The sequence below is a fragment of the Ixodes scapularis genome, unplaced genomic scaffold (assembly GCF_016920785.2).
Source record: "Ixodes scapularis isolate PalLabHiFi unplaced genomic scaffold, ASM1692078v2 PGA_scaffold10__122_contigs__length_95168666, whole genome shotgun sequence".
Taxonomy (NCBI): Eukaryota; Metazoa; Arthropoda; class Arachnida; order Ixodida; family Ixodidae; genus Ixodes; species Ixodes scapularis.
The window spans coordinates 9,941,671-9,968,830 of NW_024609836.1; the positions used below are offsets into that span (position 1 = coordinate 9,941,671).

At 49.4% G+C, this 27,160-nt stretch overlaps 1 protein-coding gene across 1 annotated transcript; it reads left to right on the top strand.

The window, feature by feature from the left end:
* The first annotated feature begins 4,362 nt into the window (after positions 1-4,362).
* Positions 4,363-25,218, top strand: LOC115321649. Its single transcript, XM_042288792.1, has 5 exons — positions 4,363-4,474; positions 5,062-5,279; positions 11,860-11,979; positions 14,770-14,936; positions 24,597-25,218. The coding sequence occupies exons 1-5, from the start codon at positions 4,363-4,365 to the stop codon at positions 24,871-24,873; spliced, it is 894 nt and encodes a 297-aa protein (XP_042144726.1). The 3' UTR covers positions 24,874-25,218.
* Positions 25,219-27,160: the final 1,942 nt, after the last annotated feature.

The following is a 27,160-nucleotide window of genomic DNA, read 5'->3' on the forward strand; positions in this document are numbered from 1 at the left end:
TCGCGGCCTCGGAAATGCAGGAGTGAGCCGACGTTAAAAAAGATACGTTTGAACTACGAGAGTGTCAGCAAGAGTCACGCAAATACCTGTTCACACTCGGAGCGGACGCGTGCGTTTGATCGAAGTGCTGGATTCAGACTGCGTTTCGGTAAGCGCTTCGGGACCGATCTTCTACGATTGCAACTCGATACTGACGTGACACTCGGCAAAGAAAGGTTGGACCGGCATCACGTAGCTCCCACAAACTGATACAGCTCGACAGTTAAAAATGGCATACTAATAACAAAGTGTACATACCGTGTTGCGAAGGTAATCCATACGGCGTTTATTTGGGCTCTATATCACACAAAACAAGGAGATAGAATCGAGGAGTCCCTTTTCGACCACAGCGTTCGTCACCGCTGCCTCGGAAAACAAGGTGATCGAGATGATAAGGGGAATCGGTTGATCTCTGAAATTTAGTTCAGCTATCAAACTATTCACACGGGGAGGGTCCACAAGGGTCGCGCGGGCATATTCCATTCAGCAAGCCAGCCGGTCGTGGGCAGACGGTCTTGGCCAAGGACCGTCTGAGCAATGCTGCGCCGGAACGGGTCGGAGTGCCTGCTATAGGCCTATATATTCTGCCGAGCTCGCTTGGTAGGTGGGATCGTCGCCTTTGTTGCCTTTTCCGGGTGTCTGGATCCAGCGTTCATGTTCGTCGTGGTCGGTTTCAAGTACTTCTTCATTTCTTTCTTGCTGCTTGAAGTCGGGACGCGCAAGAAGAGCAGGTAGAAAAATAAATGTCCGTTGGGTCGTCGCGACCGAGCAACCGAGCGACGTTGTCGGCCATGTTAATTTGATCGTAGAAAGTACGTAAGACAGCTTCGGAGCTGTCGTAGGATTTTGTCGTAACCTGCGCAAAAGTTACGACAATTTCGTTTCGAGAATACGGATTTTCTCTCAAATTTGTCGTACGCATTTTTTTCGTCGTAAGTTCGCTTTGAGAATCTGGCCTCTGGCCTCTGAGCCCTAGGAACGTGCCCCCGTAAGCCTCGTCGTCGGCGCCGCTCGGCGTGTACTACTGTGGTTCGACTGGAGCTTTTCGCGACGCAGAACAATTGCTAATGTGAAAAATTGTAGGTTTTCCTTTGCACTAATGCCTCTAGAGTGTATGCTATCCTCTACGTTTATTATTCGCGTGTTTTCGATGGAGATCATTTGATTAATATCGACCCCCCCCCCTTCCCAGTACTGACGGGTCGTTCAGCAACGCTACCACTTGGGCTGCGCGCTTAATAGCTGCGAAAGAAACCACGCGATACTGATATAAGAAGGAAAAATAGACAAATAAATCTAAATAAATCTTTCACTTTTTTAATGGTAAAGCAACAATAAACTGGTGTATTGTTTTTTGTCCTCGTGTTGCTGATGCGGGGACCAGCGTGGTGTAAGGTGCAAGGCCGAGCGCGTTTGGGAACGGCGCGAAGCAGTGTGTGTGTCTGTCCTTTTCCTTGCGTTTATGACCGAGACGGCAACGGAACGGGAACACTCCCGACCACTACACCACAAAGAAAAGTGATACGGTGAAACGTTCGGGAGAAGCGTACCGCCTCAGCTTCGTCGTCTTCTTCGCTCATCGCACATCTGCCATCGGCCACAAATTCTCCTAGGGCCCGGAACTCCAGCGCCACTCGCGGCATCTACGTCGGCCGTCTTCACGCTCTTGCCACTACATCCTCTACTATAGTACTCTACGGAACACAGTTATGAAACGAAAATCTAGAAGGCGTTTCAAACGACGGGAGGCGGACTTAAGTGAGTGAGGGGGTAGGGGGGTACCCACAACACTGAGGTATTCTAGTAACGTTGGGCAGGACCCGGCATGAGGTCATGCCCAGCGACACCGGAAAAAGAACCCAATCCCGGACTGCCTTGCGCACCGGCGAGTTCTCATCCAACCTGGCGTTTGGAGCGCGACGGGATCGGCTTTTCTGGAGCGCGCCTATTTCACAGGGCGATGGGGTACGAGACGGACGTGTTCCACTGGTCGTTTTTAATCAGCTCCCTCTCAAGATCTCGACCCAGATCCAAGAAAAGTCGCTCCGCGGATTTTGGCGGATTCAACCGTGACTTCCTTTCTCGCCTGGCATCTCGCCTAGGAAGAATAGACCTGTTGCAAAACGTACAGCACCACGATAGCAGGGAGTTACGGGAACCCTCGGTATAGATCACGCGCTTTCTCGGTGCGCCTCGGCAACTGCGCGCGCGTCGCAGCCATCCGCCATCCCGCCCATCCGCCGGAACGTCGTGCGTCGTTGGAGGCGTACCGTATCTGTGGCAGCGTAAAAGCATATCGAAATGTGATTTGAGTACATTATTCGTCGTAACTTACCTACACGTCTTGCAGTGTCCCAGAATCCACTTATTTTGCATCGCGACCGTGGCAGGGTTCAACTATACGTTCGACAAAGCGTTGGCGCAGCAGACGACAGAGGCGGTGCGGTACAAAGGGGAGGGATAAAAAAAAGGGGTAGACCCTCTCCTCCGTGCGCTCGTCGCTTGTCCGACGATCCGACCAACGGCCCGACTCGGCTGCACGGCTCAGGGGTGCTCGAACGTTGTTGCTATGGTGACCTGCGCCTGCTCGCGTATGCCATGTGGTATACTGGGAGGAAAGACGATGGGAGAGGCGTACCGAGTACTCCCATTATTCGTCGCGCGGCGCGCGCGGGCTTTTGGGATTTTTGCATAAGGTCTATCGCACTGGCCGCTCGCGAAGTGCCGCCCGCTTTACTAGGCATAATAGCTTTACTGCTGCTGCTACTTGGTGACTGTTCGCCGTCAAGTTTGCTCGAGCAGCTTCTCCAGCAGCAGCGGCTCGAGTAGCAGCGCCGAAGAGGATCGCTTGTATGTCCCGCATGAACTCGACTGCCTTTTCGGACGTCCGCGGAATAGGCCGAGAATCGAGACCTGTTTGGACACCGTTCACGAGTATTCCCATGAAGAGGCAAGTGGGCTACGCTGATGCACATAGCTTATCGACACACATCTTTCATATCGTGATTAACTTCGCTCATGCGTTAAACAGGTGTTGTTAGCGTCGCGATTGCGAAAAAAGCTCGAGGTACACCTAAGCACTTCTTATGAGTTGTGAATGCGAAAGCATGCAGGCCGCTCGTCCGCTCCCCTTTTCGTCTGCTGCGTACTTTTCGTCGCCGGTCAGCGCACATGCTCCCCTGTGGGCGCTGATGGACACGCAGCGCCTAGGAGTGACTGGTCGTGGGAACTGACGAGCGCAGCGGCCAATGGGAGCCCAGTCGACGCGCGCCAGCCAATGGAACTGAAGGCGAAATGCATCAGCTTTACTTCGCTCCTTTAGGATCGGGGAAACTAGGTGCCGTTTTCGCGGTTCAAACTGATGACGTCAGCTCGCTCCGTGGGGCAGTTAATGCTTTCGCATTAACGTGTGCTTGGAGATCCGGGACCGGGGAAGGGAATTCCCGGGAAGGTGATAACTGGAAGGCATCTGCCGATCCCGGAGGGGTGGGCATGTTCCTCTGGGATCCGGAGGCGGGGTGACTCCGTTCAGATCGCATACCCTCTACTGATCCCGGCGCTCCAAAACGACTACTGGAATTTGCCATGCATCCAACCGAGCTCCAATTGACTGGTCGCAGCTCGATCGACTGCGTTAGGTTGAGGCTACGTCTGCTCCGTGCCTGCGGTCTGCATCGTCTGCTCGCAGCACGATAGCTCGCTGTCGCGGCTGGCTTTCGATGCGATCAGCGCACCAAAAAAAAAAAAAAAGGTTTCGATGCGAACCCGGATTGTCATCACGACGGAAGGAAACCAACACCTTCTGAAAGCAGCGCTTGTACGGCTTTCTCAACCCGCGGTACCATTCTCAGCGTTCGTGCGAAGACGCTCGCTTCCCAAAACGGCGCTATGACGACTCGCTTCAACCGACGTTCCCGGCGCGGTGTCGAGAGCGTCCACTACGCGACGGCTTCCTACTGGTCAGGCAAGCGTTGGGATCCAAATCTCGCCTGTTCGACACCGATTCAGTGGACGCCGCCACGAAATTATGGGGCAAACAACCGCGTTGTCACAGCAATGTCGTGGCGCCCCCCTCTCATCCCCAGGGCCTACCTATAAATCCGCCCTTGGGCTTCCTAGGGATTTTCAAGGCCCTAAATTCTGAGACAAAACCCTTCTAGCCCAGAAAATGTTGGGAGATATTTTCTCCCCGACATCCAGTAGAGTTGAACGAAAACGTGTAAAAAAGTTTAGTTTAACCGTCATTGATAGAAAGCCATTTTGATCGCTACCGTTTTGTGTCTTTGTCGGAGCCAGGTGTGGGCCGGTGTCTTCGGCTCCATGATGGCTCTGAGTCTTCTAGTGGCCCTGATCGACGCTCGCCTCAAATGCTCGGCGCTGGGCTTGGCCTACTACCACGCCTTTCTGGACCTGTTCAGCATCTTTCTCATGGAGGGTAAGCCGCGTCCAAGAAGCGGTTGTCGCTTTCGCTCGGCGTGAGCACTGCATACCGGCGTGGATTTGGTGGGAGCAGTACGGTCGCTGACAGCTCGAAGTTGCGGTTCCTGCGCTAAGGCATCGCACAAAAGACAGTCTGCACACACAGCCTGAGGCGCGTGTCTTCTTCCTTGTATATAAAGGTCCTGCCACATTGGTTGTGCGAAAAAGGACATGTTCGAAAAATAGAACATGCTCCGAATGTTCTTGAAGCGGGTCCGCAGATACTCGTGTTGTCGTGTCTGCAGCGAAACCGTCCCCTACCTCGTTTCCTTTTTTCTTTTTTTTTTTTATGGAAAGAGGGACTATTTGTGCGTATTCGGGCCGCAGGCTTGTTCCCTGGAGGTTTCGGAAATCCTATACCCGCATCCTGTTTTCTTCAACTAAACCCCCGAGAAACCCGAATTGTTTTGTCCAATACCCACCAAAACTTTACACCTAAAACACTAAACCTTCGTAAAAACAAAAACAAATCGCAGGAAAAAAAACTTTGAAATACGCGGAACGGTATAAAATTCCCTGTCTATTTTTGTGGTCTCTTCCAAGCGTCCCCCCGAGTGACACGATCTTCAGTGAAGCGCTGGATCATCGGCACCTGGTGGCTGGCCGTGCTCGTGCTCACCTCGGGCTTCACGGGTCACATGAAGGCCAGTCTGACCATGAAAGACGAAGGCGGCCGCCTAGACACCGTCCACGACATCGTCGTCAGGCCCGACGTGGTCCCCGTCATCATCAAAGGCACTCTCTTCGTCGAGCTCTTTCGGGTAGGCAAGCTTTGACCAATGCTCGCGCTCAGAGGTTTTCTGGATGCCCAAATTCGAATAAAGGGCCGTTCACAGACTTACTTTTGCTTAGGACTTAGGTCTTGTAATCTCTCGCGACGAGAGAACACATTGGAACTCTGACCCCATCTGTCAGGTGGCCCTAAAACTACAATTTACTAGAGCGAATGTTTTGCAGCATTTGCGAGATCCAATGTACGTTCTTTTAATAAGAAATTGTCGTTTATAACATTGTCAATAGTTCATCAACCCAAGAGACAAAGAATCATAAGCGAACAAAATAGAAACTAGATAAATGAAAGAAAAAAAAAAGTTCGAGGTACATCTAAGCACTTCTTATGAGTTGTGAATGCGAAAGCATGCATGTCGTTCTTCCGCTCCCTTATTTCGTCTGCGGTGTACTTGCGTCGACGGCCGAGCGCGCGCGCTCCTCGCCGCGCTGACCTTGGGCGTGGAGCCGCTGCCTCGCTCGGCGGCCAGACGCTCCATGTTACCGGCGCGCTGGCGGCGCGGACCCGCAGCGCCATGGGGTGGCGGTCGTTGAAACAGACGCGCAGCGGCCAATGGGGACCTCGTTCCTTGAAACTACGACGCGCGCCAGCCGATGGGACCGAAGCCAAAATTCATCAGATTTCGCCTTCACTGCGCTCCATTGGGAGCGGGAAAACTAGGTGCCATTTGGCTAAGCTTTTCGCGCGGCTTCAAAGCTGGGAGCCATCAGATCTCGGATTCACGTGGAGAAAAAAGTTTAGGTGCCGTTTGGCGCGGCTTCAAAGCTAATGACGTCGGCTCGCTTCAAGGGACAGTTAATGCTCTCGCATTAATAAAACACGGAGAGGACGAAACCAACGTTATTAGATTAGCTCTGTTACGGAGCTGCTCATAGACGCTGCTTGCACAAACAGTACCCCCCGCTCACTCAACACGATTCGTCTCCCATCGTTCAACGCGACGGATGGCTGCTATGGTAACTGCAGTGTTCTATGTAATACGTACGTTTCGAAGCGCAGCGTCTACAGGGTGTCTCAAATAGCGGCCAGGCTTTTTAAGTCGGCCGCCAAATCGGTTTCTTCACCTATCGCGCTACGATTTTGTGCAGCGTTGCCCACAGGTTGTGCATTGTTTCTATAAAATTTGCAAAGTGCGAACTTATCCTGAGGAAATAAAAAAAAGAAAAGAAATCCCTGTAGCGCCGAATTAGAGCGCAGCTCTTGAGGAGCAGGAGCGGAGGGTACGGTGAGGAGGCTATGCCTCTCCTCCTCTCCTGCTCGCCTACCATTTAGGGATAAATTTTCCGTTAAATTTAGCGGGGAAATTTTTCCGCTAAATTTAGTGGGGAATTTTTTTCCGCCAAGTTTACCAGAGAAACTTTTTCCGCTAAATTTGACGGGGAAATTTTTCGGCAAATTTAGCGGGGAGTTTTTTCCGCTAAATTTGGCGGGAAAATTTTTCCGCTATATTTAGCGGGAAAGTTTTCCGCTAAATTTTGCGGGGAAATTTACCCATAATCCACGGCGCGGTTACACCGACGCCGACCCCGCTCAAGCCGGAAACGGGCGCCTAAGAGCTGCGCTCTAAAAAAAGAAAAAGGCTTATAGAGACGCAGCGAAGTCACCGGTCTTCAAACAATAGGGCACCGTTTGGCTCGGGAGCCAAGAGATAGCGCAAGTGGTCGCGACGCCAACTGCCGCCAACGAAAGACCATACGGCTCCGGGAGCCGGCTTCGGCGCGAGCCTTTTCGATGTCAGTTGCCAATGTATTACTTTATCATCCTTACTAATAAAACACATTTAATGGGCACATAATCGATTAGGAAATGGTTTGTCAGGTTATTTTGTCTGTTTTTACGGGGTACTTATGTTTTTACGGGGTACTTATGCTTTGCAGTTCCTGTTACTGCACCTGTTTCCTGTTACTGCACCTGCACCTTCCGCAGGCGGTGACTGTCACCGCCTGCGGAACGCGCGCCGCTTTTAGTCGCAACGGTCGTCGTGCTAATGACGCCGGCTCTCGGCGCCGTGTGCTCGTTCGGTGGCGGCAGTTGGCGTCACGACCGCCTGCGCCATCGCTTGTCTCCCGTGCCAAACGGCTCCCTATCGCTTGAAGACCGGTGGCAATTCTCTGCGTTTCTTTTTTACAGCGGAGCTGCTAAGGGCTAATTGCCCCAGTTTCGTGTCCGTGGACAAATATATCTCGACACAACCCTCTGGACAGCTAATGTCATCTATAAGCGACCGTCATTCATAGATGGCGGCACATAGTACAGCTCCGCTGTAGGGAGGCTCAAGTGAGGGTGGGTGCAACTGCTAAATGGGGGATCACGGGACATGGACGCCATTTAATTGCTAAATTTTGCTGGGAGTCTATGGGGCAAAGGGTCGTTTTATTTCCTAACTCAGGTCATAAGAGCCCATTAAGGTGCTTGAATAATTCACACAAGGCATAAATGATTACTTTTACATAGCCACCAGTTTCGTTGCGATAGGTTAAGTATTTTTTTAACGCGAAACATGGTAAATTCCGCCATCTAAAACGTTGCTGCTTGTCTGGCAACCCTGCTTTCTCCTCTCAACATTTGCCATTCTCGGAGCGAGAAGGAAGAGAGAGGCTGCGCCAAGGCGTTCGTTGCTTGCAATGGGAGGCGAGAGGAGGAAAGGCCCATGGAGCAACAGAATTGCAACAGAGCGGGCGTCTGCTCTCGTGCAGGCAACATTGGCGCACATCCTTTCCTGAATCGTTTCCCACCAACGATGCGATCTAGTCGCGCGATAACTTTCATCGCAAAAGCGACCATCGCGGGCAAAAGCGACGCGATTTGAGCAGTGGCTACTCGACCCGACTTTTTTGCGATGCGATCTAGTCGCGGAGCGGCTGAGCCAATCAACGGCGTTCGGAGCGAGAGTTTTTGAGAAACGACTCGCCAACGAAGGCGTTGGACTCGCTCATCGCGCACGCCGGTGTGACCATCTATATAGCTTTTTTTTTTGCGATGCGATCTAATCGCATCGCGCGACTGCTTACATCGCCGGTGGGAATGCGCTGCCCCGCCGTTAAATTGCAAACGCTCTCCAGGTTTTGAGTTGCATCCACCCTCACTAGAGCCTCCCTACTCCGCTGCTCTTCCTATCTCATCAGAGTGGAAAAAGCTGAACGTTTTTACATTTTCCTGAGGTAAGTTTGCTTTTTGAAAATAATATCGAAAAAATGCACCGCCCGTGGGCAACGCTGCACAAAATCGTAGCGCGATAGGTTACGAAACCGAATTTCGCGGTCGATTTAAAAAGCCTGGCCGCTATTTGGGACACCCTGTAGATGGCGTTCGACCGTACTCTGTGGAACACACAGTTATGAAACAAAATTCTAGATGGCGCTTCAAACGACGGGAGGCGGACTGAAAGGTGTGAGATGGGTACCCCCTCCGCGTGAGAAGTTCACAACTGAGGTAATCGTGTAACGTTGGACGGAACACCGACAGAAAGATTATACTCGTCTGCCTTTCGTCTTCTCCATGTTTTTTTTTTTCTTCTGTTATCTACTATACTTCACCACACGCTCATTGGGATTATAAATTAGATAATATGCGGAAAATGTCAAGTGTTCCACGGCCGATAGATGGCGCCGGTGTACTCTCTCGTCGTAAGAGATTCTAAAATGTTTCAAGGCACACGGTCGTAAGCATTCGCAAGTGCGTAAGCCAGCCGTAATTCGATTTGATTTCGTTGTTTTTATTATTGAAAGAAAACAACACAAAAATCCTACGGAAGCGTATATTGGGATTAGAGAGTTTCTAGCCTCTAAACTGTTACGACGCTGCGCAGCATCTTAAACATTTCTAAGCTTGCCTTCCGAACCTTCACTTGCGGGCCTATCCGCCCGCTACGTAATCGCTTGATAGGAAACACAATATGTAGACACATAGTACAACATACAGACGAACAAACAAATATACACAAATACATAAGCGGTTACGAACTCCGCAGTCATTGAAAGCAATTAATAGCGTATATTATAAAGCACTGATAACCTTGATCTAACGAATACTTAACTACAAGTTATTCCAAACCATTTGAGCAATACTACTGTGTACCAATTCTATTATTTGACGTACGTTAAAACAAAACAAAAAAACATAGTGTTTGACAAGCATCAGTTCTACGGTATAAGTTTGTAATTTTTCGAGCAGGATTCGATTTTTCCTAAATAAAATATAGAGTTCACAAAAACCTACTTCTCTCCATTCTTGTTTTTCTGTAGTACATGCTATGCATTTGTCTCAACGAAGACATTTTCTAAGAAAATCCTTAAATTAAAGGTATTTCTTGATGGCACTGAGGTTTTTATCGTGCCCTTATACCTTCCTGACACAAATTTTGCAGGTTTGTTTAGCATTCTTTTATTTTGATGAATAAACACACGATCGAGAAAATACACGGTTATTCATGGATTGGTCAGATATGGCTGCAATAAACGGTTATTCTCGAGGCTTGTTCACACACTTGCGACTGCTTATAAGTTATAACCGAGTGCGCCACAGCCTTTTGCAATATCTTACGACAAGAGTAGAAGAAATATATATAGTATATATAGAGTACGTACATTGGATTTTGCAAAAACTGCAAAACCTTTGATCTATTAAAATGCAGTTCCAGGGTCACCTTCTGGATGGAGCCGGCGTGTTGGTGTGTTTTCTCGTCGTAAGATGACACAAAAAGGGTCGTAATGCACTTTGTGGTAAGCAGTGGCAAGTGTGTTGACCAGCCTTTACATCCAGGTGGCAACTCTAAAATTACTTTTCAAAAATCCTAATTTTCGGGTAGCTCGAGAGGTACTGTGCTGAACTTGCGCGTTCTAGGAAAGGGTTTCAGCTAACAAGAATACTTTACTTATTTATTTACGTATTTATTTCAAAATACTGCGACCTCGATGAGGTCATCGCAGGAGTGGAGAGAAAACACAGATATACACTCAAAAAGGCCATCGATTAAAGATGTTCACACCCTACGAAACAAAACTTAGAAAACCGTCAAAAATGCAATATAAAAAAGAGTACAAAAACAATCACATACACTTCAATTACAGATTCCAGGCACCATGCCAGAACACCCACTGTATTTCTAATACAAACCTATCAAAATCGAGACAACGAACTGATCCATTTATGTTATTCCAGTTTTCTATCGTTCGAGGAAGAAAAGAATATTTAAAACGGTTAAAGTGGGCTCTATACGGTACAAGATTTAATTTCTGAAAGCTTCGAGTGCGTGATTCAGTAACAAAACCGACATATTTTTCCCCGATTAAGTGCACAGTTATTATTCGCTCGAGGTACTCAATCTGCTGGTTCACTATTTATAGTAGAAGTACTAATGAATGTTACCGCTTATTTGTAAACCGTACGTGGTGGCACCTTGTAACGTTCAACGTCCTTCCCCAGTCATCACACCAGCTAAGAAAAAGATGATGGTCATCCTGTAGAACGGTGCACTCTGAAATAACGTTAATATTGCGGTAAACTATCAGACATCGACGTATACGTGGCGGGTTCGAATCCCAACAGAGGTGCCCGCAACATGACGGAGGCTTATTGCGGAGAAGGCGCCGTGTAACCGAGCTTTCGGTTGCACGTCAAAAGATCCCCAGGTGGTCGAAATTAATCTTCAGTCCGTCGCTGTGGCGTGCCAGATGCCCGTCGTAGGTTTGGCACGCAAAACCCCCAATTTTGATTTTCATCGACGTATAGCCAGGTGTTCAAAAATACCATTCGGAAGATTATTAATAACGGTAAAAGTCAACAGGGATCCTAAAGCAGAACCCTGGAGAACGCCTGATGCGAGGTCTACTGTTTCTGACTATCGTCACAAACAGTAGACCGCCAGAAACGCTTTCACGTCCACCAGAATGGTTCAAACGGATTGCAACTTACTAAAATTGTATGGTTGAGGGAAAATATAATTTCCCTCAACCATACAACACATTTCTTTCGGGTGGTTGAGTTATCTTCCATCCAATGAAATATAGTAATTCGAGCAAGGTAAAGCATTTACAATATGTGCGAGAGAAATATGCACGAAACCACATCAAAAGCATTTCTAAAATCTAAAACAAACAAGAAATAATGCCATCCTATCGAATATCCGTGACAACGTCACCATCAGACTCTATGAGTCGGGTTAAGCTAGAGCCACGGAATAAGCTGCGCTTGAGTGTAACGACACCTCAGCCATTTCGGTGCTTAAAATCATTGTTGCCAGTTATTATGTAGCTTCATCTGAAACCGTCGGAAACATTTTTGCGTCCACTAGAATGATTCAAATAGGTCGCAACTTACTAGAAAGGTATCGCCCGAGTTTTCTGACAACGTATCTGAAGCTCGGGAAAGTCGCCTTTTTCAATTGTAACACTGTAAGTGTTGCCCGCTCTGCTCTAAGCACCACAATGGCGGCATTGCCTTCAATCAAATCAGGAAACAGAATGCTGATGTTCTAAGCGTATTTGATTTAATGACTCTAGGTTAGACTGATTACGAACTGGTAGCCAGCTAATATGCGTTGTGTCCCGCAGGGCACTCTAGACAAAGACCAGCAAGCTGTGTGGGCCCGCGCTAACCGCATGAAGAGCATCATCCCGCCCAAGCAGGTCTTTACACGGGAGACTTTTGACGACGTCCTTCTTGGCAAAAAGGTACGGTAGGCTTTTTTATTTCATTTTTTTTTCTTTCTAAATTGCACTTGATATAAGAAAACTGAAGGCCGCGTTGTAGTTAATCCGAGATTGTGGACATATATGTAATCTAGTATGTCCTCCGACAGGCGTAGGTGAGCGGCACTAAAGGCCTGTTCACACATCCACCACGATGCTATATTTCAGCGCTACTTGTTCACAAATACAGCACACCGCGAACTCAGCGCTTTCTACCAGCGCTGACTTTGCGCTACATCAGGTGAATATGAGCGCTGCGCTGCATGAGGCACGGACTTTTTCTGTTCGAACACACAGCGCAGAGCAGTAATGAGTGAGCTTCGAGACCAGCGTTAATGCCGTGGGAAGGCGCCTCTGACTGGTGTGCTTACTGCGTCATCAAATCCAGTCCCTTGCCGACGACGTCGTATAGAAGTGTCATGCTGTCCTCTACCGCTACCACAATCCTGGTGATGACAGAGCAGAGGAGGTGAATACAGCAGGCGCCTGTTCCGCTGCACGTCTGTCTCCAGGGCCCCTCTATGGTATACACGGCGAGACCAAGGGACCGCGGGACAACGCCGTCTGCTGCAATTGGTCAGCGCCGCGCCACTGACCAATCCCAGCAGACGGCGTTGTCCCGCGGTCCCTTGGTCTCGCTTGGTCCCACCGTGTATAGCATAGGGCCCCAGCTTGACAGTCCACCGAAGCTTGGGCAGCCAGGAGTTGGGACGTTCGCCGCGACGACAGCGCAATTCCGGAATGTTTGCGGAATTCCGCTGTCGTCGCGGAATTTTCGGGAATTTCCGGACAGCGGAACTTCCGGAATTTCTGCGACCATCCGACACGATCGCGACATCCAACAGGATAACACAGCGGCACATGTGAAGCAATTTCTTTTCACGTGAGGACAACTTTCAACGCTTGGTCGGTGAACGACGCTCAACACGCGCAAGCCATAAATTTCCTTGATAAGAACTGCACTATGTCCTTCCTACAAGTAACTTCATTCTTTGAAGCGCCGACCGCGTGATGGTACAGATGTTAGGAAGCAAATGGCGAGGCACAGCAGCAGAATGAAAGCAAAATGCTCTGACGAAATGATCAAACAACCGGTGAGCTAGTTTCAATTCATCTTCAAAAAAGCCTCGAGACTGTGTTTGAGACTGTGTGTTGTGTCTCTTTTTTGCTTTCCACGTTTCAAGGTTTTTCAGATGAAAAAAACAAACAAACTTCATTTTGACCCAGCAGGTTGAGCTTCATCATGTTTGTCGGTTGTCACTACTGCAAAAGCAAGTATCGATGGACTTTAGCCAGTCAAAGACGCGTTCGAGGCCAAGCAGTATTGCCGCTGAGAAACGTAGGCAACTCTAAACGAAAGGTGTAGAGTGGTTTGTGATAGCGGTCGCTTAAAGAGACGCTGCTAAAAAAAAAAAAAAAAAGTTTTTTTGTTTTTTTTAAGGGAATAGGTGGCACACGTATTTTTTTGATAATTTCTCCACGAACACATTTTTTTTTTCGCGCAATATTACGCCGTTAGAAGCAATTTAGGTGGAGGCTACAGCCCCCTGAAAGCCCTGCCCACAGAGCAGAGGGCTCGCCCATTACCACTGGACTGGCTTGGCTGCTCGACCGAGCAGGCCAACGAGCGAAGTGTCCACCTTTCGCCGTCATCCGGTGCGTCTAGTCTTTAAGTCACCGCTTCCGAAGGTGCGTACTTGCGGCGGTTGTTTGCTGCACACTACGTCGGTTGAGGAGATCTTCCTCTAAACCCCTCTGTGAACTCAAAACAGCTCGCATTCATAAAAATTGACAAGCTGAACGCTCGTTCACCACTCCGCAGACGCCGGCAGCCATGTTTGTTAACGTTTCAAATCGAAACGGGAGAAGCAATCTCAGAATATATTTGAAAACAATAATGACTCTATCTCGATTTTTGCGTCTCAAACATAAAAAAAATAGCTGATTAAAATACTATCGCAGCATGGAGATACAAATTTACAACGAGCCTTTCACGTGTCAATCATTCCTATAGCTAATGAGAGATGTAAACGCCTTGTAGCACGGGGCGGGGCAAACCGAGCTGTGACTTCCACCTTTTGCACCTCAGTTGCGTCTGACAACGTAAATATTGCTCAATAAATATTCGTTTCTAGGGAAACAATTATTTAAAAAATTAGTGTCGAAACTTTTCTCTTAATTTTTTTTCTTTGGAGTGTCTTTTTAATGGGAAGATCCGGTATCAATTTTAACGTTTTCAGCTAAACATATTCTTTTTAAAGACAGCGAGAAACTAAGCCGAGTGCAGGGAGGAAAGTTCCGCGAAAATTATTGAAAATTTTTTGATTGTAGAAACACGATAAAACCAAAACCGATGATGTCAGATGTTGTACGAAATCAGACGTGGGTAGCTTGAGCCTGTTTCGCCCAGCGTCAGAAGCAGTCAAAAGGCCGTCGCATTTGTCCGCGGAAAAAAAATAAATAGATAATAGGAAATAATATTCATCAAGCTTGTCTGAGTCAAGCAATGATCAGCAAATGGTGTAAGATTTTCAGCACGAGATTTCAGACGATTCACCGTTCGCACATGATTAACACCACCTAGATAAGCAGAAGGCCTCCTTACCGTCATTCTCAGGGGTAGATATCTAGAGCACAGCGAGAATGAAATAAAGGTCAGTGTTTCGCCGGAGCTCCCAGTTGCTACCAGGTAAGCAACTAGACAAAGAAGGGCCGTAGTACTTTGCAATGTGAAATAAAATGCGAAATTCCAAGCTAGCGAACTAACTGCAGGTGGTGTTTCTGGAGCCGTCGCTGTTCTACTACGCCGTGTCCAACCTGTACAAGAGCCTGCCCAAGGGCGAGTTCTACCTGGCCCGAGAGAGGATCACTAACATCACCATGAGCATGTGGATCAACAGGGGCCTGCCTTTCAAGCTACGCAAGGCACTGCATCAGCGGTAAAGGGACGCACCTACTCATTTAGAACAGCCTATATTCTCATCCCCACAGCCAAAGCTCCGATTCGATGGAGACAATAGAGAGTTTACGCACATCGTTTCCGCTCTCCCGCAACGCCCTCCCGCAACGCTCTTTGCAACGCGCTACGTTACCCGGAACTCTAGAGTCAAGGGCGTCGCGCGCAGGCGCAGTAGCGGCTTCTTCGTTGCGGAGGCCTTAGCGGAGGGGGAAACGCGGTCTACAGAAATACGGAGTTTTCCAAGATCGTGTTTCCCCCTCCGCAACGAAGAAGTCACTACTGCGCTTGCGCGCCGATGGCCTTGACTGCAGAGTTCCGGGTATCGTAGCGGGTTGCGGAGAGCGTTGCGGGACGGCGAAAACGATCTACGAAAACTCCCTAATCAGACAGCGCCAAACGTGCAGTCACCGCGATGATCGTCTTTGGGTGTTTACTATCACCGTCAAGACCAATGCCTATAAAACACTTGGCTCGACAATCATTGTGATTCATCCGATGAAAACGCGTTAATATTTCCATCGGATTCGATTCAATGAACGCGTGGCCTCGGTTTTTTTCCGACGCGCTCTTGGTGTCATCGCCGTAGCAGTAAATGAGCTGGGCCGCGTTCCAAAGCGGCACGGCGCCTGCTCGTCTTTGGCTCCGCGCCAGCTGTGCGACGCTCGTATTGGTCCGAAGCGCTGGCGTTAGCACGTGTCATATTCACGTGTCATCTCCCTCTCTCACTGCCGCCGCCCTCCTCACCAGCCCACTGTCTTCGCGACGTTATGCGTGGCGCTGACACACGGACTGACAGCGGCTGATTTTCGTGGAAACGAGCGTTCTAATGCAAACGCATTAAAAAAACGGGTAGGCTTTGTATACGACACAGCCGCAAGTCTTAGGCGTGACAGCGACTACGTGTCGAATCTAGCGAAATGAACCATATGTCGCGAGTGTAACATTTATTTTGATGTAACGGAATTGGTGGAATAAAACCGAAGTATGAAATGAAGCAGATATATTTGTTAGCCACCCCAAGTAGCACAAAGTGGGCTCCAAAGGGGGGGGGGGGGGGGGGGGGGGGGGGGCGGCGGGTGTCACACGTGGGTCCCACGTCGGGCAGCTCGGGCCCATGTCGGCCCCACCTTGGCTCTCCTCTTGAAACCCAAGGGGGTCTACTTGGGAAGTTCCCACGGGCCCTCCTCGTGAGAACCACGGGGGACTTGGGTGGATAGCTCACAATAGGTTGCTCCAGGAATCTCATTTCGTTCGGGGTCATTTCATAATTTCCCAGAGGTGTGGGTACTGCAGAGCATACACCATTGAGCATGCACCACTTTCCTCGTGTGCCTACTGGAACTATTATAATTTTGATAGATCAATAAAACGTTTGAGCAAGCTCATAAAAAATTGGGCATTTCAGGTGTACAAAATGGAAGAAAAAAAAACCCCGCAAATTTTCATATAGGCTTTTGTTGGACAGATAATCATCCCGATGATCTGTCCAACACGATCTTACATGAAAATTTGCAGCTTGAGCCGTCTACGCACACAAAATTTGAAAACAGATATGACATTCTGACAAGCGTACTTTGAATTCAACCTCAAATTCAATACTCTGCGTAAATCAGAGTAGCGATGTGGGCGAGTTGGTTCATGCTTAGAAATAATGGAAACAGCGCGCAAACGACAAGGACGGGAGGAAAAGGAGTACACAGGACGAGCGCTGAACTGACAACTGAATATTTATTGAAAAGGACCCAACGAAGAAAACACCCACAAAAAAAACACACTCGCATCAACACGTGTCCATGAAAGTAATCTCCTTCTTATGTAAATACACAGAAGTTTGACTCACGCAGTTCTGTTCCCCCTCCTTCTTTATTCCATACGCTTCTAAAATTTCCCTGGCTGTTTTATCTACTCCCCTCCCCATGATTGTGATCTTATTGAAATCAGGATGACATTTGCATGTTCCGCAGTGCAGGGGCAAATGCCCTCCTGCTGTTGAATGAAGCGACCAGTCATGTTCGCGTGCCCTTTCATTTATGCAACGGCCCGTCTGTCCGATGTAAACTCTTCCACAGCTTAACGGGATCCTGTACACCACTCCGATCGCACAATCCACGTACTTCTTTCTATGGTTTACAGTGCATTGGTTCCCACCCCCCCCCCCCCCCCCCTCCTCTCGGCTACTTTAGAACAAAGGTGTGCCAGCTTACGAAACGCCGAAAACACGACAGGGACATCAAACCTCCCCGCCACCTTTTTCAGGTTGTGGGAAATTCTGTGCTGATACGGGATAACCTGAGGTCTCTTGCTAGGTCTATCCAGCCGCTGATGAGGTCCCCCCTTAATCTTTCTTAACAGCGTTTCCGCTACCGCCAGCAAAACAGAAGAAGGGTATCCCCCTGCTGCAAGCCGCACTGTCTGCTGTTCAAAGCTCTCTGCCATAGAATGGGGACAGGACTTATCAGGGGCAGCCTGCATACACGAAGACGCTATGCTTCGTTTGACGAGCTTTGAGTGGGCGGAGTCGAAGGGCAGAAGTCCCTTTTTCGTACGAGGATGGTAGGCCCAACATACGTGACTTCCTGTGAACTGTAGTTTTAAATCTAAATACTGGAGGCAGAACCCATCTTGGAGTTCATGAGTAAACCTCAGTCCCCCAGAGTTTTTTGCAAAAACTTCCATCACCTTTTTTACAACCTGATCCTCGAGGACCCCCCCAGACGATTTAGTGAGCACGAGGTAATCGTCCACATATCTGAACACTTTCCTAACGCTGTTTCCGTCCAAATTTTCTACAATAGCTCGATCGCACATGGCCAAACACCTAGGTGCCCTGGAACTTTTTGACCCGTTTTTAGTGCGCAATTCACAGGCGGTTGTGGAGTTTCTTAGCAATGGCGTACGCGCAGATGCAGCAGCGTTTTCCATTGATGTCGAGGATTTGTTTTAGAGCGCAGCTCTTAGGGGCCCGTTCCCGGCTTGAGCGGCGTCGCCGTCGGCGTCGGCGTCGCCGTCGCCGTCGCCGTCGGCGTCGGCGTAACCGCAACCCTCGTAACCCTCGTGAGGGTTACGAGGGTTACGAGGGTTAATCTCATGAGGGTTACCCTCACGAGGATCACGAGGGCCACGAGGGTTACTTACCCTCGTAACCCTCACGAGGGTTACGAGGGTTAGTTACCCTCAAAAGGGTTACCTTCACGAGGGTTACCCTCACGAGGGTTACTTACCCTTGTAACCCTCACGAGGGTTACGAGGGTTAGTAACCCTCGTGAGGGTAACCCTCGTGAAGGTAACCCTTTTGAGGGTTACGAGGGTTAGTAACCCTCGTGAGGGTAACCTTCACGAGGGTTACCCTCACGAGGGTCACGAGGGTTATGAGAGTTACCCTCACGAGGGTTACTCACCCTCGTAACCCTCACGAGGGTTACGAGGGTTAGTTACCCTCACGAGGGTCACGAGGGTTATGAGAGTTACCCTTACGAGGGTCACGAGAGTTACCCTCACGAGGGTCACGAGAGTTGCCCTCACAAGGGTTGCTAGGGTTACCCTCACGAGGGTCACGATGGTTACCCAGGTCGTGACCCCCCCGGGGGTCACGTGACCTGGGGATACCCCCGAGGTCACGTGACCCCCCGTTGACGTCATAGGCACTGATGACGTCGTCAGTGACGTCACTGATGACGTCACCGGCATCCGCATCGTCATCGTCATCATCACTGATGACGTCATTAGTGACGTCACTGATGACGTCACCGGCATCCGCATCGTCATCATCATCACTGATGGCGTCATCAGTGACGCTACTGATGACGTCATCGGTATCGTCACCTGGCCCCAGGTCACGTGACCCCCCGACGTCACGTGACGCCCCAAGGTCACGTGACTCCCACAAGGTCACGTGACTCACAAGGTCACGTGACCCACAAGGTCACGTGACCCCCCGCCCCCCGAGGTAACTTGACCCACCCCCCAGTACCCTTCCCTCCTCCTCCTCAAGAGCTGCGCTCTAATTCGGCGTTACAGGGAGTTGTAAACGGCTTTCATTTTTATTCCGTACCCCATGAGCGCCTCTTTGCTTCGGTGCGTGAGTGTATCGATAGAAACGGGGTGATTCCATTTCAGAACGCAAGTGGGGTGGGGGTTGATGGCTTTCTGGAACTGTTGGAGTTTTATTTACAATCGACGTTTGTCCTGTTTGACGGTGGTTACTATTTGCAGAACGAAGGAATATGTATAGGCTCAAGTGTAGCGCCCATTCTCTGCGACATTTATTTGGCCATGTGCGATCAAGCTATTGTAGAAAATTTGGACGGAAACAGCGTTAGGAAAGTGTTCAGATATGTGGACGATTACCTCGTGCTCACTAAATCGTCTGGGGGGGTCCTCGAGGATCAGGTTGTCAAAAAGGTGATGGAAGTTTTTGCAAAAAACTCTGGGGGACTGAGGTTTACTCATGAACTCCAAGATGGGTTCTGCCTCCAGTATTTAGATTTAAAACTACAGTTCACAGGAAGTCACGTATGTTGGGCCTACCATCCTCGAACGAAAAAGGGACTTCTGCTCTTCGACTCCGCCCACTCAAAGCTCGTCAAACGAAGCATAGCGTCTTCGTGTATGCAGGCTGCCCTTGATAAGTCCTGTCCCCATTCTATGGCAGAGAGCTTTGAACAGTAGACAGTGCGGCTTGCAGCAGGGGGATACCCTTCTTCTGTTTTGCTGGCGGTAGCGGAAACGCTGTTAAGAAAGATTAAGGGGGGACCTCATCAGCGGCTGGATAGACCTAGCAAGAGACCTCATGTTATCCCGTATCAGCACAGAATTTCCCACAACCTGAAAAAGGTGGCGGGGAGGTTTGATGTCCCTGTCGTGTTTTCGGCGCCTCGTAAGCTGGCACACCTTTGTTCTAAAGTAGCCGAGAGGAGGGGGGGTCGGAACCAATGCACTGTAAGCCACAGAAAGAAGTGCGTGGATTGTGCGATCGGAGTGGTGTACAGGATCCCGTTAAGCTGTGAAAGAGTTTACATCGGGCAAACGGGCCGTTGCATAAATGAAAGGGCACGCGAACATGACTGGTCGCTTAGTTCAACAGCAGGAGGGCATTTGCCCCTGCACTGCGGAACATGCAAATGTCATCCTGATTTCAATAAGATCACAATCATGGGGAGGGGAGCAGATAAAACAGCCAGGGAAATTTTAGAAGCGTATGGAATAAAGAAGGAGGGGGAACAGAACTGCGTGAGTCAAACTTCTGTGTATTTACATAAGAAGGAGATTACTTTCATGGACACGTGTTGATGCGAGTGTGTTTTTTTGTGGGTGTTTTCTTCGTTGGGTCCTTTTCAATAAATATTCAGTTGTCAGTTCAGCGCTCGTCCTGTGTACTCCTTTTCCTCCCGTCCTTGTCGTTTGCGCGCTGTTTCCATTATTTCTCTGCGTAAAGTCCACCTCAAGGTAAAATGGCCTTCCCAAATACAGGTTCAGTAAGCTGGTAATGAAGTTTAGCAAGTCTAAAATGTTTTACTCACGCTTAGACTTACTTCGGTGATTCGGTATCAAATTAAGCCTGTCTCCTATGTTGAATTTCCCAGAACGTGCAGAACATATTCCTAATATTAGCTGAAAGTGCCGTTTCGGAAGTTGCACAGGTAGTCCAAGTTGGGCCCGCCCCGGTTTTGCCTCCATAGAGCCCACACATTTGCTAACTTAACCCCCGCGGAGCCAAGGTGGGTCCCACGGGGGTTTTACATGGGCAGCCCAAGTTGTGTATGCCCACGCTTTACCACGGTGGAGCCCGCAGCATTGATAACAGAGCCCCCGCAGAACCAAGGTGGGACCCATGGTTTTTTTTAGTTAGGTAGCCCAACTCGGGCACGCCCACGCTTCGCCGCCATGAAACCCTCATATCGCATTTGGTCCCCCTGGAGTCCACGTGGGTCCCACAAGTGTTTTACAGGAGCAGCCTAAGTCGGGCATGCCCACGCTTGACTGCCGTTGAGCCAACATCATCGCAACGTGACCCCCGCACTGCCTAGGTGGTACCCACGCCGACCGCGGGTATTGCACTTCCTCCGCGGTCGGCTACACAGTTTACAACTGCGGCGGAAGTCACCTCACGACAGAAGCAAAGGAATGAAAATTATATTATAGCGGAGATCGTTACAGATAATATCGTTTGAGTGATTAATTGAGCGTACATAGCCGAACACGCTTACATTAGGGAGAAACGCTGTCAGTGCGATGGCACCTCACCGCGATCTGCTGGTGGCTCATTTAGAGGGGGATTCGAAATTCCGAGCCGGAAGTGCGTCACGTGAGGCCGCCTGATAGCAACGCCACCTAGGATAATCGAAACACTAGAAGTTTGACGTCATCACAGTGAGCGAAGACTCAGATTGGATACGAGTGTTGCGTCAGTGCTCGACTGGGCCTCGTGTCCAATCAACGCGTCGAAGGACTCTCGACATCGGGCTCGTGTCCAGTGGCCAAGTTGGCGCCATCCGAGTGCGACGACGTTGTTTGGAGCAAGAGTGGGGCTTCCGGAGGCCCTCATTATTCTAGATAAGGGGTGGCCAAGCTGCGGCTAGCGAGCCGCATGCGGCCCTTCGCGTGCTAAAGTGCGGCTCGCGGCTCCCTCCCCCCCCCCCCTTCTTCCCCCCCGCTTCTTCCCACTCCCCCGCCTCTCTCCCGGTCACACGAGCACTTCCCCAAAAAAGAAAAATGGAACGCGTTTTAAATCGAAAGACAGGTTGCGGTTTGGTAGTCTTGTGCTACTGTTACCTTATGTACAGTTGGACTGCTTTTGACTCTGATAGATTGAAAGCACAGTTCGAGTTTCGTTTATTGCTCTGTACAGTCGAATTCATGCGGGACATACAAGCGATCCTCTTGGTCGCTGCTACTCGAGCCGCTGCTGCTGAAGAAGCTGCTCGAGCAAACTTGACGACGAACTGTCATCAAGCAGCAGCAGTAGTAAAGCGGGCGGAACTTTGCGAGCGGCCATCACAAATTTCTGCGAGATGCCCGGCCGCCTGGCGAGAAAGGAAGTTACGTGTGCGCGCCGAGGGCTGGCCAGGCTGTTTTCCGGTCGAATCCGCCAAAATCGACGGAGTGACTCTTCTCGGATTCGGTTCGAGATCTGTTGTGGGAGCACATCCAAAACGACGAGTGGAACGTGTCTGTCTCGATCCCGATCGCCCAGTGAAATAGGCGCACTCCAGAACAGTCGATCCCGGCGCGCTCCTAAATGGCCATTTGAATCCGCCATTACATTTGGCAGCAGGGGCCAAAAACAACAAAATCTCGGCTTGCTCAAAGGGCAATTTTTATGCCTTTTGTCTTCCATTGTTTCTGTAGGGAGTCGCCTTTTTCCCCGCTATGGCAAAAAGGTTTAGCGGAATTTGGGGAATGTACTTTAGAGTCGGGAGTTGTACTTTGCTTGGAAAGTACCAGAAAAAAATACTTTAAGTAAGGTTCAGGTACCAACCAAGAGAATGTACTTCAAGCAAAGTACAAGCTTTCTAAATCTACTTAAAGTAGTATATTAAGTACAATGTACTTAAAGTGCTTCTCAACACTGGTCCAAGCTATGCCCCGCGCTGGCCTCCGCTGAATGACGTAGAAAACCCAACACCCCTACGGCCTTGTTCCTATTAAAGTATTGGCTCTTCTTACCGAGGCAGATCAAATGGCGCGTAGGTTGACGTTCGTCTTTGCTATTGAGGATTGAAGCATTCGTTGCTGTCCCTAGAGCACGGGGTTAAGATCCTGTGCTCTACTATATCTGCTACTTGAGGACACACAGCATGGTGAACCCAGTGACGCAATCGACCAGATAAAGTCCTGTCGCGTGCCCGAGTAGCCTCAGCAGACAGCGTCTCCGCCGTCCAGCTGGCACGGCGCAACTGAGGAAAAAGGAAACAAACGGAACAAGAAAAGTGTCTCGTTCCGGGGGCGCGCTCTTCCCACTCGGAGAGTCTGCTCTGACCTTGACGGACTGAACACCGTGCTAGAGATGCCTCCTCTTCGACACGTTCATAAAACTTTTATTATAGGCACGAAACGAGGGTCAATGACGATGTAGTGTCTAAGTAACTCGCGTAGCGTAAATGGTACTTCATGACGTGGCGCACCCAGAAAACTACTTTAAAGGGATACTGAACCGAAATTTCGAGCTCACCAAACAAGGCCGGGCGGATAGGCGGGAAGCTGCAAAATTAAAAAAAATATCACTCATACGGCGATATATTTAACGGATCGCCGTATTTTTTTGGAAAAGAACTGCGCGATTGAACCCGGCCGACGCGACAAGGCACTCCACGATTCCCATTCTCTCCTCCTCCATTCTCTCTCCTCAAGCTGGTGAACCGAAGCGAGGAGGAGAGAAGCGAGGCCGCTTCTCCTCATTCTCAAATTCTCCCGGAGGACAGTTACGTCAAAGAACTCGCTTGATCGCGCCATTCTTTTCCAAAAGTACGGCCATCCGTTTGAGATACCGATGTACGCGTGATGTTTTGGAGTTCGTAGCGTCCCGTTCAACACTTCTGCAGCCTTACTTTTCGAAATCCAAATTTCGGTTCAGTGCCCTTAACAACAAGCGTGTCTCCTATGGGGAAGCATGGGAAACCGTGCCCGCGACAGGCTGCTATTAGCCGCATATCGAAGAGTCATCTGGTGGCGTCGCTTGCAACCAAGGTGAGGAGAGGACTCTTTTTGGCAGCTGCGGCGGGCGTAGTGTATGCAGACCTATAGGTACCTTTAGAGATACCTTTATACCCGTGTCCCACTAGAGCGACATACAGAAACGAACGACAGCGACAAACCTCAAACCAGTCTTTCGCGATTTGGGAGGCTTTGTAGAATAAAGGAGGCTACGCTCAAACACGAGCATCATGCACGCGAGGGTATCTTTGGCAGGCTAGCAATCGCTCGCGCTTACTTCACGAGCACCGAACGACTAAACGCCTGCCAAAGGTACCATCGCGAGCATGCAGCATGGGTTTGAGGCTTGTCGCTGTCTTTTGTTTCTGTCTGTCGCTATAGTGGGACACGGGCATTAGAGTATCGGAACTTCATTCCCCGATTTTGTAGTGGGTGCTGCCCTTCTGGTGCTTTGTGGAAACGGCCGCACTAGACCATTTTCAAAGGTCTGCGCCAACGCCTGTCCGCCATTGATTGGACACGAGGGCTGTGTCAGCGTTCGGCAGGGACTCTGGTCCAATCATGCGCTTCGTTTCCATGGATGGACGGATGGATGGATGATACTGGCTATGCTTTTTGTAACGGGCGGTAGCTTGCGCCACCTAGCCTTAGCAACGGCGACCGCCAATGTTGCTTGAGAGACATTTTAAAGGGGTCTATTGGCGATCGCTACAGTTCAAAAATCCGACTTCCTGAGCTTTGCATAGGCTGTCAGGAAGCCCGGACGATGTCGTTTTTGCTTTGTCGATTTCTCGAGGATACAAGACAGTTTCCTTTCAAATAAAAGCTCGAGATAACTGGTAACAAGGATTGTGAGCACCGTGTAGCGGAAGAACCGTTGTTCTGAATCTTATAGATTATTTTAATGGTCCTATAGCTGACCCTGCAATTTCCGGAGTGTCAAAAGTGTCTCGCTCATCTTCTTCGACTCCTCCGTGTTTTCACCCAGGACCCGGTGGATCATCGAGTCTGGCATGCCCGAAAAGTTTCGGCTGGACCTCATCGCCAAGTTGTCGCGCGGGACCGGTGGCGACCAGGAGTTGGGACCCGCGTTCAGCTTCCACGCCATCAAAGTGGAGGACGTCATGGGCCTGTTCTACCTCCTCCTCGTCGGCTTGGCCTTCCCTGTCTGTGCCTTCCTGGCCGAGCTAGTCGTCTACCGTCTCACTCGAAGGCACGCTACTCGTACGTCATACAGAAGACACGGAGTTTCTCCGCGGACATGACGTAGTTATCCGCGGACACGCCTCAGGCACGTTAGGAGCACGCTTGCTTCATGCGTATGTATGCTTTGAACCCGTCTGCTGACAGTCTCTGTATGACCAATGTGTTAAAGTCCAAAGAAGAAACACGCATTTGAAAGTGTCTTATTTTGTATGATGTGTTCGCAACATGAGCCTGTACCACTGATGTCTACTACAAGGGACGGCACGTCGCCGCTCTCAGAGCCGAGTGAAGCCATCCATAGTTGGATGCTTTTCTCAGAAGTCGTGCATCCACTGGGTTTCTTATAGTGTATTCAGTCGATGTTTTGGTCACGCTTTTTTCTCGTTTCTAGGTGGCTTTTAAGAATCCCCATTGGCATTATAGATCAGTGCTCAAAAACTTAGCCTTCAACAAAAAAAAAAAAAAAAAAAGAGAGAAAAAAAAATTACGCTCTCAAACGCAGGCTCTTGCGAAGAGAGGGGAGCTGCGCATAAAACAAGTTTTTTGCTGTTTACGGCACTCTTGGCTTCGGTGTTGTCTTTGCAGTTTCGTGACTGTGCATTTCTGACGTTATTGCACTGGGATACGCGAAATAGTTTCTAATAAACTGAGTTTTGCAGAAAGCGCAGCCTCCTACTGTGTAATGGCGTCATCATAAACAAACATGGCGGCGCCGGTGGAACGGCAAGCAAACACTGGTATATAAGAACTGAGAATTATGTATCTCAATGTGGGACATGTAAACTTGATCAACTAGAATCTCGAAACGCTCGCACATTAGACGGCCTCTTGAAAGACTTTTCAAATCAGCATGCGCTTTATTGCGCAACAAGGAGGTAAAAAGGCGAGGAAATTAGCGTGTCGGACCATGTTGGTGCCAACGCTCGGTGGTACAGCCAGTCAAACGACCTCTGGGACAAGCCATTTACTTCCGGTGGCTTCATACCTGCGTGCTTAAAGCGACATCTACAAATCTAAGTGGTGCGAACCGTTTCAATTATTTATAAAAGTAGTTTTTGTTCAGTATTTTAGACCAGAAAAGACACAAAACAAATGCAGTTTATAAAGCACGGAAACATCAAAAAACCCGTCGACATAACCCCCACCAAGCGGTGGAAAAGGCGGCGCGTATACTAGAAAGGTGTCGTGGGATCAGTCACCGACGAGCGCCGAGCGTAGAAAGGTCCCGGATGTACGCGGCGGCGCTGCGGTCGTGTACAAGCTCTAGGATCCAACCGGTTCCGAAGGCCTTCGGCAAATAGATTTGGCTTTTGGTTTGGACGTTTGGAGCTATGGCAGCGCAAAGTGGCTCCCGTTCTGAGCTGATCTTTACACCGTGTTTGCTGTCGTTTGTGGCCAATGAAGTGTTATGCCGTATTAGTCTTTAATGGCTCAGCAAATGCAGTGCGAGCCGCCCTGGCCGCTCGCTTCATACAGTCTATCCAGAACATGTTTTAGTGGCGCCCTCTCAAGCCGTCGACACTGAGCGCGGCAGCCGTGAGCGCTAGCTAAGCTCACTACCCCTCTAGTTCAGTCAAGGAACCAAGCACGTCATGAAGGAGGTTATGTTTTGCTTGTTTTTGTAGTTTTATTTTGCCTATAACTTTTAAAATAAAGCGAAATTCAAGAAAAGAAAAGTTTCATTAAGTTACCACGCTCAGTGCGCTCAAAGTCAGTGCAAATTAAAAACCAGTAAAAAAGTCCTTGCAGAGCCCCTTTTAAATTTCATAATGTTCTCCTGCATGCTTTTTATTTCGATTCATATTTTTTTATCAGGATTCCTTTACTTTGCATAACTTTGTTCTCGTTTATATAGACCTTTTCATCTCAGTAGTTGCCTGACCGGCGGGTAGAGGGCGCTGGCGCATTCGGCGCCATTAGGTTGCTTCAATTTGGTCGGTTTCGGTTACATCGTACACGCGATTGTGATGCTGTTTCATGCCACTTTCAATTTATTTCGCGATATGATTTTTTTTTTTGGTAGCCCACAGCGAATGAAACAATAGTATTGAGCCACTTGGCCAAACACGAAGTGGGTTCGAGCCTAAATTGCGATCTTTTTTTTACTAACACCATATGCGTCTGATTCCGTCCATCATTAATTTCGGCCAGGTTCGGCGGTGAAACAACTGCGCTGATGCACAGGGAAAAGTATCATTGTCCACGGCCGTACCCGCGGACACAAATTTCAAGAAAAAAAAATAAAGAGCAGGACAAGCTCCGCCTGCAGCGGTCGTCCGCTGCCTGCCGCCGTGCTTTGGCTGTGCGTGCACCGAGCGGTACGGAAGTAGATAGCTCGCGCTCAAG

What these genes read in the sequence shown, in the direction of transcription:
- LOC115321649 (XM_042288792.1), top strand. Translation starts at nt 4,363, where the DNA reads ATGGCTCTGAGTCTTCTAGTGGCCCTGATCGACGCTCGCCTCAAATGC. An exon ending in CAGCATCTTTCTCATGGAGG is followed by an intron (nt 4,475 to 5,061) that starts GTAAGCCGCGTC and finishes GTCTCTTCCAAG; the next exon opens with CGTCCCCCCGAGTGACACGA. An exon ending in ACGTCCTTCTTGGCAAAAAG is followed by an intron (nt 11,980 to 14,769) that starts GTACGGTAGGCT and finishes AACTAACTGCAG; the next exon opens with GTGGTGTTTCTGGAGCCGTC.